The sequence below is a fragment of the Sphaeramia orbicularis genome, chromosome 21, assembly GCF_902148855.1.
Source record: "Sphaeramia orbicularis chromosome 21, fSphaOr1.1, whole genome shotgun sequence".
In the NCBI taxonomy this organism is placed as follows: domain Eukaryota; kingdom Metazoa; phylum Chordata; class Actinopteri; order Kurtiformes; family Apogonidae; genus Sphaeramia; species Sphaeramia orbicularis.
Window position 1 is genome coordinate 30041254 of NC_043977.1, and position 11619 is coordinate 30052872.

Sequence of the window (11619 nt, forward strand, 5' to 3'; positions counted from 1 at the left end):
GAAAATAATGAGAATAGCTGAATGGAATGAGGTATGGCATGGAGCAGTAGGAGTAAAAGTAATTAGAACAGTGTGTGCACTGGATTAAAATGTAGACCCCCCTCGTATTTATTAATGATGTTATGCGAATGTAGCCTTTTATTTTCACTTCTTTTAACAAGCCCACGCGTTTATAACATACAGAGCAATTATAGAATCAGATCTTTGTTACCAAGACTCCTTCAAATGGTCTTTGTCTTTCATTTCATATCCAACCAACAGATTAAGCTTAAAAAGACCTAAAAAGTGTACATGTTTTTGTCTTTCATTTGTACTATAAATTGATTTTTATACATACTGCGTCAGTATGAGGATTTCTGATTGAAATGAACTTTTTTAGACCATTGCCATTTCTATGATGACTCTCTGATTTCTATGGTGCTTTCTGCAGGGTGTGATCCCGACATCCAGAGTGAAGTTTCTGCTGCGTCTGCTCAGAGGCAGGCTGGAGGTGGACCTGGACAAAGACAAGTTACTGTTTAAACACATGTGTTATGAGATGGAGCGGCTGCACAGTGGAGGAGATGTAACCTTCCATGATGTGCTCAGGTGACTGTGGAGCAACATGGACAGTATATGCAAATACACGCTGACAATGAATACATTTAAAGGCAGCATGCTGTTTAAAACTGCACTTTAAAGCACCAGTAGAACTGGATGTCCCATTTTGCAGTGAATGTGATAAAAAAGTTAAGTTCTTCTTAGGTTTAGATGACGCATAACTTCAGTTTGTTTTGGTTTGAGTATCTCCTGTAGCAAATTATAGTTAATTCAGTATTGCATGTTTTTCTTTTGTGTGTGGATTTATTTTATTTTATTTTTTATTCTGTTCTATAATACAGCATGCTGTCATATCGTTCAGTGGACATCAGAAAATCTCTCCAGTTAGAGGAGCTATTGGCAAGGGAACAGCTTGAGTACACCATAGAAGAGGAGGTTGCCAAGCAGACAATACGCATGTGGCTCAAGAAATGCTTGAAACGCATTCGTGCGGTGAGTGTCTCAGCAGAAAACACACAAATTCACTATGTGAATGCACTCGTCCTTGCATGAAATCACTATCCACGCATATCACAAACTTACCACATATGTGTGTTGCGCATGCAGAAGCAGCAGCAGTCATGTAGCATCATACACAGCCTGAGAGAGAGCCAACAGCAGGAGCTGAGCCGCTTCCTCAACCCCCCCAGCATTGAAACTACGGTGCCAAGTGAAGACCACAATGCTAACAACCCAGACAACCCCTCGCAGCCTGAGGTAAAGCCCCACAAACCAACACTGCATACACACCAACACATGCTCACAGCTTGATCTGTAGCTATCACATCATATAATCTGCAGGTGTGCACTTGCACTAGTAAAACAAAGGAAATCTTCTCTTTGTTTAGATGAGTGGTCTCCAGCAGCTTCTGAGCCCCACGTTGTCAGACAGAGGTGGTTACAGGCAGGACTCTTCAGACCTGGGGAAACCACAGAGGAAGCTTGGACAGTGGCGTTTACCTGCAGGTCTGCATGACTCTATACTGTCTTTTACAAGTGTGCAGCTGTTTGAGGCTTTTAAATAAAAACAAAACAGTCACGAATAAACAACTATTTGCATCCCAGAAAGTGAAAATAAATTCTTATTTACAGCAAAAGCTTAGCAAATGGGAAAGCGCCTTTTGAAACAAGTAAAAAAAAAACCCATCTGCATCCATTTAAACATGACAATAATCAGACTGTGAATTGTTTCTTCCGTTCTTCTTGTTAGGCCGAACAAGTGTCAAGTCCATTGTGTGTAAGATGAACCCTGTCAACAATGAAGCCTCTTCAGGATCAGAGGTGAAGAAGTGGTGGACTCGACAGCTGACTGTGGAGAGCGATGAGAGCGGTGATGACCTCATCGACATTTAGATATGAGGTGTGGCGCATCCCGCTGTGTTTTATAGAAGAGCTGGGACACTTGCTGACTGTCTCAAATTGTTTCATTTCCTCTTGCTCTCCCCCTGGTTTCAATCTGGTCAGAAAGTATGGTAGGTTATGTTTGCAGGTCAATGATGAGACACTCGTGAGCAGCCATATTGACATGTAATGCATATTGACATGACGATTTCAGATCTCTGGGATTGCTATTCATTTTCATCTTTGGTTTCCACTCATTTGAATCGCTTGAGTTTTTCTATGCAGGCACATACTGTGTAGTGTTCAACCAGGCTATGTGTTGGTTAATGATGACCTGTTGAATTTGTCAAACAAACTACAAAGCTGCTGTTGTATTTGTGTATTTTCTGCTGTTTCATGTGAACATTCAGAACTATTAATTATGTTGATGAAGCCACAATAATTTATCCCGTCCTTAGGTCTGAGGTCCTTATGTTGTCTCTGTTCTCCTGTTTAGTCCATATTTAAAATGTCTGTTCTGGTCTTCAGTATTACTATCATAAATATATTATATCAGTTTTCTGATAGTCACTTTATACTTAAACCTCATGCTCATTTAGTTTTATGACTGTGAATGTAACTAAAATTGAAATTTATCTTATGAAATTATGTGGAGATAAAACATGAAATATTTTATAAATTATTATAAATTCTCAACTTTATTAAATATTCAGTTACTATAATAAAGGCCTACACTGCATAGGCATTTATAAGCAAAACAAGTTGTGTTTTTTTTTTTCAAACTATATTTCATGCTAACATCAAGAACCTGGAAAAACAAAAACATGAACTGTAAAGTAGATGAGAAAAAAGTATGTGTAGAAGACTTTTGGGACGTTCATGTGCCATAAATCAGGTAAGGATGAAGAAAGGCATTTAAGACTAGCAATGGGTTACAGAGCAACTTTGGACACAACACCTAAAACATCCAGTTTTTCTTTTTGTCCTGTTTCTCACTTTGACATGAGTCCACTACAGAATGTTCTACTTATTTATACACAAAACTGAAGGGGTTTAGTAAGTGGTCAGATGCTGTTTACATATCTGCTCTGACCAAATGCTCTGCAACTTCACTCTTCTTTTGATAACACTGCCCTCTTCTGGACACATGCTGCGACATTTTCTCCCTGTATGTTCTAAACTTGCTGGACTCCTCCTCTCCTTAACATACTTTAATAGATTTATTGCTTATCGTGGTGCCCAATAGTCTCTATTTCACAGTGATGGCCAGTGATGATTGCCCTTTCTTGTGCTATGTGCAGCTTGCAGTAGAATTAGATGAGCTCCGTTTCCAGCCATAATCTTGGACGGCGTGAGTCAGTTGTCAGCAGAATGAAATGTAGTTGATCCAGTAGACAGCCACTGTGAATACAGTCTGAACAAACACATAAACAGAAGTGTCTAGTCTCTCATTTTACACCCCGTGTTCCTTGATGATGTATTTCTTTCTAGTTAATTTACCAGACAATAACAGTGGGTTAGATCTGAGCTAATTGACTAATGCACTCACATTCATACTGCCCACTGCAACCAGAGCACTTTCCCTTAACAAGGGCCCTTGTTAGTGACAGAATTAGCCCATTAAAGAGGACAGGGTCTTCATTTGTCCATTCAAAAGCCCAGTATATTTCAGTTTCACAGTGGAGTGTGTATGGGGTTAGCTGGATAATGAACGTAAGGGAAAGCAGAGAGTGTAAAGAATCAGCTGCCTGTGGGATGCCTACTTGCTTTATAGAAATCAAGACTTACTCACACATTCCAGTCTCTCGATGACTGAGTGCTCCCCCCGACATATGGTCCTGTAGGGAAACAGTGTGACATCAGCCTTCTTGCCAATCAACTGTCTTTAATTTCTCTTTTCTTGCTCTTTCTTCTCCTCAACCACTGCCTCTTAAGCTCCACTTAGCTCCGAACAACCTCATCAAAGGGCTTTTTCTCTTTCTTCTCATTTTCTCCCTGCGTGGTAGAACACTTTTTTTTGTCTTTTAATTGCCTCTGCATCACACCGGCTCTTACAGGGCCTGTTGTTTTTACCCTCTCCATTGTAATTTGCCCATCTCTCCCTCGTGCATGTCCACTCTTTATTTAGAGCCTAATTGAAGCACTTTGGTAATTGAGGAGGAAGTTCTAAAGAGCAGGGGGACTGGAAGAGTGCAAGTCAAGATTACCTGTAATTAAAGTACATGATGGCTTTGATGGCTCGGTCCTCTCCTGTTGAGATGTCGCCTCCAAACTCTGAAGGCAGCTTCACTTAGAGCAGGAGATGTAGTTTCTGGCTGTACTCCGTGTTGCAACATCAGTACTCACAGACTGTAAATGCATGTCAGACACACATATAGACATACCGCACACCCGCTATGCAGCTATTGATGGATTTCTACACAACCAATTCCAGTCGAGAATATTTGGAAGCAGATAAAATGTTGAGTTTTCCAAAGTAGAGCAGTAGAGAGGACATGGAGTTCAGTAAGTGCAGTAACATGTGCATCAATAGTGAGTCTGATTAGATGAATATGAGGTGAAGAAGGGTAAATGTTTTTCTCACAGAGCTGCTTGTGGCTATTGTCCCTTTAAGACATTACCAAGAGCATCTGTCTACATCTTTGTGCAATTAAAGGGACACAGATAAAGGTTAAAACAGGGCGAGCCTCATAAGGAGGCAATTGTTCCTCAGGGCCAGTATGGAGTACAGATAATCTAGCACAGAAATGTCTGGGCGTCCACTGAAAATGGACGTAAGTAAGTTAAGTTCACTATTTGGTTGATGAATCCTCTGTTTTGATCATGCCGCCGTTGTCCACTCTCTATTTCGGATTCTTGTGAATGTTTCTCTCCCTTCTACACATTCTTAGCCTCATAAATAAGGTGGTGGCAGTGCAAATTAGCCGACTGTATCTCACGACACAATTCACCCCAGGTCTGGGCCTGATCCTGTTCCTGTGTTTTGAAACAGATGGCTACTACTACAATAAAAAAGTAGCAAATTATTTTAGCAGCAGGTGGTAAAAGCAATTAACAACTGGCATAATGTGTTGATTAAAATCCATTCCAGTCACAATGAAGGAAGAAAAAACACTTATTTTGCACTCTCTCTCAGTTGGCTTACATCCACATCTCAGAAGTATGCTGACCTTGATCTGACTACAGCTGTTCTATCCACTTAATACCAAAATACATTTATTTGACTTTATTGATTTGCTATTAATATGTGTCTTTTGATTTAATGTATTTTTAGAATACAGAATGGGAGCAATTGAGTTCCAACTCAGAGTAATTAATTCAACTAGATTTTCTCTTATCTGTATCGCAGTGTTTTTCAACCTTGGGGCTGGGTCGCCTGGAATTCAAATGGGTTCGCCTGAAATTTCTTGTAATTGATAAAAAAATTTAAATGTACTAATAAAAAATATATGGTGAATTGAGACAATACATAAAGACATGACAAACTCTGAAGCTGAAACTGAAGCACTGTGGCACTGTTTGTCTTTCAAATGTTCATTGTGGTCAGTTTCAGATGCTGCAGCTTTTTCATAATTCATAGTTTGAGTTTTTTTTTTTTTTTCAGTATTAATCCTGACCAAGGAAAATAAAATTCTCACCTTGTGCAGTAATCTACACCTGGCTTTTCTGCTTCCGTTCATAATAATATAAATTATATAGACTAAATGTCATACAAAATTAATGTTTATTTGCAACATAGTATAGCAAACTATTACATGATCAAAAACAAAATAAATTTTAGCAAAAAAAAATATCTCTGTTTTGAATGTCTGGGGTTGCCAGAAATTTATGATGTTAAAATTGGGTCACGAGCCAAAACAGGTTGGGAACCACTGCTATATGGGATGTTTGTATTACAGTATTTTCCATGTTTACCAGGTAAAATATATTGAATTAGACGTCATTTACTTCAGATTTTAGTTTAAAACTGAAAATTGTTATGTTCTGGATAATCTCTCGACCTGATCTGAGACCGTCTGTGTTTTCTGCTTCATTAAAACTAAACTCTCACACTTTTTCCATACAAGTAAAAGCCGGTTTCATGCTTGACAGATGTCTCGTAGACTCAGACTCGGAGTATGACACTACAGTTCCTTTGTAAATGTGATGAATACAGGCAAGTCATTTCAAGGCCTTTACCTAATGTACCCCAACAACAGCAGTCAATTGCCACCCCACTGAACACTGAGCACCAAATGAGAGGCTGTACTTTGTCTTTGAGCCAGAAAATCTCATTTTCACTAAACACCTAATCAGTCCCATTCATCTGGCTATGGTTCCCTAGTTCCTCAGTTCTACACCTGGCTTTGGCGTCTTTAATTACTGGGACACAGGCTTTGTCTGATCTGGAGCCAAGATTGGAATATGAGTGGCAAATCCGGACAGAAATCATACAAGCTCAAACCAATTCAATTACCCACCAATCAAAGTAGAAAGGCCTGTAATTGCAGCAAAAGGTAACAATGAGAGTCCTGCGTTTCAGTCCAAGCATTCATAGTATTATTAGCAAAGAACAATACCTACCTGCAGGGGGTGCTATGCTCAAACTATTAAATCTCACTGCACCGAGCAATCTTACAGATCACTGGGAAAGCTTTTTTAATGAGACTATAGCCCTTGGTGAGACATTACCTTATAATTTCATGTTTTTAACTCTGCCATTATGTCAAATTGTGCATGAATATGGTGTTTTCGAGCAAGGGAGCAGAAAATGGATGTGACATTATGAAGAGGCAAAGTATTCACGCTGCAATGTGAATCACTGTTGAACTAGCAATAACAGAAGTGCAAGTGTAAGATGAGAGATTTATTTCTGCAAGGATTTTATTTGTACAAACTGTAGCCGGAAAATATTACAGCACATTTTTTTTTTAAATTTATTTTTTATCTTCATTGTGTGTGTGTGTGTGTGTGTGTGTGTGTGTGTGTGTGTGTGTGTGTGTGTGTGTGGAGTAGTGAATACCTTTATGAAATGTCAGACTCATTGAGATTAAACTTTTTTTTTTTTTACAGTTTTGTCCTGGCCAAAATATAGCAGCAGCATACTTAACAAGGGTTGTAACTAAACCTACTAACACATAGACTTCATACAAAATTTAAGGCAAGTATTAAATTACATGTGCAAAGAGAGTAGTTTGATTAATTAATTTAAGAAAAAACATCTACAACCAGATGTTTCTGCCTCTGTGGTGTTTAAAATCCACTTAGATGTGTTCAGTGAGATCAGCTCCTCAAGTTTCAGGTCATTTTGTAACTGATTCCAAACAGACATAGAGGTCTTTTTTCTGAGTTTAGTACAGACCTTCACAATGATTGTTAATATAATGTATTGTTCTGTTTTACATTTAAATGCAGGCATTAACGTCTTCAGCATGAAGTTAATACGTTACTAAGAAGATGTTATACCAAAACAGTGCTACACTTGAGTTAGAAATGCATTTTTTTCTTTAACTTTGTACAACTCTGTCTACATCTTTCACCCTGTTGTTCTGTATTTCTCCCCAAATATCATGTCAGGGCATTCTGGGACTTTTGTGTCTGTCAGTAAGTCTTCAAAGCAAGCAAACAAATAGCAAAACAGCAGCATATGCTTCACTAGGTCAGCACTAAACTGGAAGAAATGTGGCTTTCAGCCTCATTCTATTCATTACTGTACATTTACACAAATGAATCAACACGCCTCCTTTTAAATACAATAAGTGTCCACCTATATAATTTTAGTGAGATCAAAGGCTACCTTTAATTTCCGTCATTTGCCCATATTTCCCTTTCATTTTCAGGAAATTGCCAATCGTATGCGTTATACGTGCTTGTCAAATGTTCCCTTTTCTCATTGTGTCACCCAGTCATTTCAAGCCTTCAGACCTGAATACAAGTGCAGAAAAAGAAATGGAAAGGCAGTGACAGGCAGAGAGCTAGAGGAAGCAGATACTGACTGACAGAAACCTCCACTGAATGCAGAAAGGGATAGTTTCAGACAACTCCTGTACAAACTGATAACTTCAACTTCGCCTTTTCTTTAATTTTCTTGTTTGTTTTTTGTTTGGTTGCATTTGACAATTGCCAATCATGATATTGAAACAAAAAGAAATAATACATTTTTCAAATACAGTCTGCTCTGTGTTCACACTCTACTCTCCAGATTCCAAAAATTCCTACTTGTGTAGTGTCTGCACGTGCCCACAGTTCCTTCAACTCACATGTGGATATGAGCACTAAAGAAAATAAACATCAACAACTCAGACAATTTCAAAGTCAAAAACAGTTTCTATCATAGATTCACAATGATCAGTTTTCTTCTTCTTTTTTCTGCTTGACTTGACAAAGTGTATGTGTCTGACTTAAAATAGTAACTGGTATTTTAATTTTTGGTATAACACCTTCTAACCCTAGCAATTAATGTCTTAAGGACTTATCACAAAGTGATTTTGCAAGTAATCAGTTTACATTCATAAAATGAACTAAAAACAGAATGTTATTACATTATATCCGTTTCTATATACACTGTTGCCCATAAAGTTGTAATAATTTTGTTTTCAGACACATTCCTTTTTTTATTCCTATTTATACACATCAGTCATCACCTTTTACCTGGTCGAATCATTACATACTGAGTCCCAGTTACATTTTATATATAAAGATTAAATCACATTGTCACATTCCTTTCATGAGAAGAGTTAAAAATATTTTATTCCAACTTTATGGGAAACAGTATATGCAACCTGCAGTTTAACTTCATAAACTCCTAGTAAAAGCGATGTTAAAGAAAGGGTTGGGTTTTTTTCACAGGAAACAAAAAGAAACATATTTTTTAATGTGGTCAGGTGGTTTGTTGATCTTGACCTAATCCTTGAGGATGAAGTTACAGTACAGTTTCCACTCTGGCACAAATGAGAAACTCCAGCTTCTTCACAGCACATTATTACTGATATGACTCTGTAGGGAGTCTGTCTCTGAGGGCGCTCATGTTCACCCTCACAAATATAGAGTGAAAGTAATAGGATTATCAGAGTGTTGTGCAAGTTTTCCAACTTAGTACATACTGTATATGAATGACTGGACTTATCATAAGGCAGTCGTAAGAGGTAATAGAGGCCAGGGGATCTAGACTCACTGGAGCGCAGACACTATGTTTTATTGTACAAGTCTCTGGGTGGAAGAAGTTCAAGCATTTTGGAGTTCAGGCTGCCTCAATTTGTGCCTCTCGCTCTGTGCTTAAATGCACACAAGTGCAACTTCTTAGCAGGTCCTGAAGGGGCTGACTTTCTAAGAGAGTTGGGAATTTTTGTAATGAAAGACGACAGAGGGGACTGTATGATTCTACTGGCCCAAATTGTTTTTTATCTTTAAATGTTATAACAGAGACTGTCTCTAAATGTACTTGAGACAATGTTTAACCCTATGACGCCAAATGTATCATATTTGATACATGAGTTTTGTAGCCCTCTACAGGATCAGTGTGATTTTTTTTCTTGAAAAACCTGATGTGTACAATTAGATACATGCAATACACAGATAATCCACCAGGGGAGAGGGATTTGTTCACCAGAGGCCTTTCCAGTGACACTACAAGATTGTCATTAATGAGGAAGGTGGCAGACCTTTACCAATTTTGAAAAGGAATAACCAATTTGTTAGATATGTTTGTGTTATATTGTGCTTTTGTTTGTTCAGAAATAAGAATATTTGAGCATTGAGACCCGATGTATAAAATATGATACAAAACTGAAACTCATGCATGGAACAGAAGGACCAATAAAGGCTCCAGTTTCAAAGAACTGGAATTTTCAGTCAATGATTTAGTGGTTCAGGCTTTACAGGGTTAAGTTATTTAGTTATTTTCACAATAGACTTCTTACAGTTCCTGCTGGTAAAAAGGAAACTCTACAAATGGATGAATATAATTCTCACCAACAAATCTGTTCATAATTAAATCAAATGGAGATCGCCCTTGTGTAATTAAGATGTTATAGAGATTCCAGTGCAAATACACCTGAATGTGGATGTTTCGATTGCTGGACGTCCTCTGGCATGAGTCAAGGAGACGAAACAACAGCGACAAAGAAACATCCAAAGAAGAAATGCTGATCAGGTAATGAATCATGTGATATAAAAGGAAGACAGAGGAAGAAGGTGGAAAAAAGCTCATGATTCACAAAGTGGAGACGTCTGTGGTTTTTAATAGAAACTGGGCAGAAAAATCTACACATTCATACTGTCTTTATTCTTTAATTAATTTACCCTTCATATTAGTAACTAAGATAAAATAAGATAAGATGTTCTCAGCAGCATTTAAAATACAGGATTACAGGTTGTAAAAAATATAAAAAATCATATAAAGTATTATTTCAAAAATCTGCACATATACAGATATTACACACCCACAAAGAGAGCTCATGACATTATTATCATTTAGTTCTTTTGTTATCATTTTTTGTCAAGTGCAATCATACAATCAAACAGTCCTTAATCCACAGGCGTAACACATATGTACAGTAGCTTACAAACATGGGCCTTTGTATCTGTGCTATGTCCAAATACGTCTCCACAAAACTGAAACATAGTCAAATGAGGAAGTAAGAAAAAAGGGTGCAAATAATAAAAAAACATGGATAAGTAGCAGTGAACATATGCCATTCACATTGACCTCCAATGACAAAAAGAAACATAAATAAATGACTATTTATGTGAATTCTACCTTATAAATATATTAAAAACTCTTGAAATAAAATGTATCTCTTAAAATTAAATGTATTTAATAGTTAGAAGAAAAAGAAAGCACATGTTCATCCAATAGGCCACACTGAGGCCTGTTTATTAGAGTCACCGCAGGAAAATAATGAATTAAATGATATTATATTAAGACTTTGATACTGTTAATTCAGTGCCAGGCTACATTTTATTGTTTTACTTCATTTTAACTCAGGCAGTACAATTTAAGTTGCTGAATATGGCGGTTCTAAAACTTTTCTTTACAATGTTCTTCTGAGCTCCTATGAGATTTTTTTTTTCCTCAAATGTTTTCAGACCACACCCCCATGGCCCTGATTGTAATAAAGTAGTTCATCTGAGATTTGGGGTTGTTAAACTTTTCATAAATTATACCTTAGTGTTTTTTTTTTATGATCGTTAATTTATGTTTTTGTTATTGTTGCTTATTTAGTAATGAATATTTAATGGATTTAACGCAGACTGCTTGGGAATAAAACATGCAATAGTCCAAGAGGAATACTTTTTTTATAGGCATTGAACATAACTGTTTTTCTTTTATGCTCATTGTAATGTAGCTGATGAATTCCCACGGCTTCTTATTGTTAATAATGAGGCTTTTTTCTATTTTAATAAAAATGCATTTCCAACTACTAGCTGTATCCCTATCAGTATGTTGAAGAACTTTATATTTTTTTCCTCTTTGACCTTTTAAATCCATTTGACATTTATGACAATTGACTTTTTCATTTTTCTGTTGTGTATTGCCCAGTGTTACAGCCCATTTATTGTTGTATTACTGACAGCCATGCTCTAGGAGTTACTCATTTTCTACAGTAGTATTAGCTGAACAGATGAAATTGAAAAATGCCCTTTTGGTTAATTACTTATAGTTCAGAGTACTTATGTGTTAAACGCAAATTAAATTAATAGAAATTATTTAAAGGTCTA

The 11619-nt window shown here is 37.1% G+C and overlaps 1 protein-coding gene across 8 annotated transcripts in view; it reads left to right on the forward strand.

Moving 5' to 3' along the window:
* nalcn (sodium leak channel, non-selective) overlaps positions 1–2669 on the forward strand; it is a 76943-nt gene extending 74274 nt beyond the window's left edge. For 6 of the 8 annotated variants that reach the window (XM_030124654.1, XM_030124649.1, XM_030124653.1 and 3 more), the window contains 5 exons: positions 431–588; positions 882–1032; positions 1147–1296; positions 1428–1545; positions 1790–1932. In XM_030124654.1, coding sequence (XP_029980514.1) covers positions 431–588; positions 882–1032; positions 1147–1296; positions 1428–1545; positions 1790–1932 — 720 coding nt within the window. Of the gene's footprint in view, positions 1–430; positions 589–881; positions 1033–1146; positions 1297–1427; positions 1546–1789 lie in introns of all 8 variants that reach the window. The other 2 variants (XM_030124652.1, XM_030124651.1) reach the window with 2 other exon arrangements.
* Positions 2670–11619: the final 8950 nt, after the last annotated feature.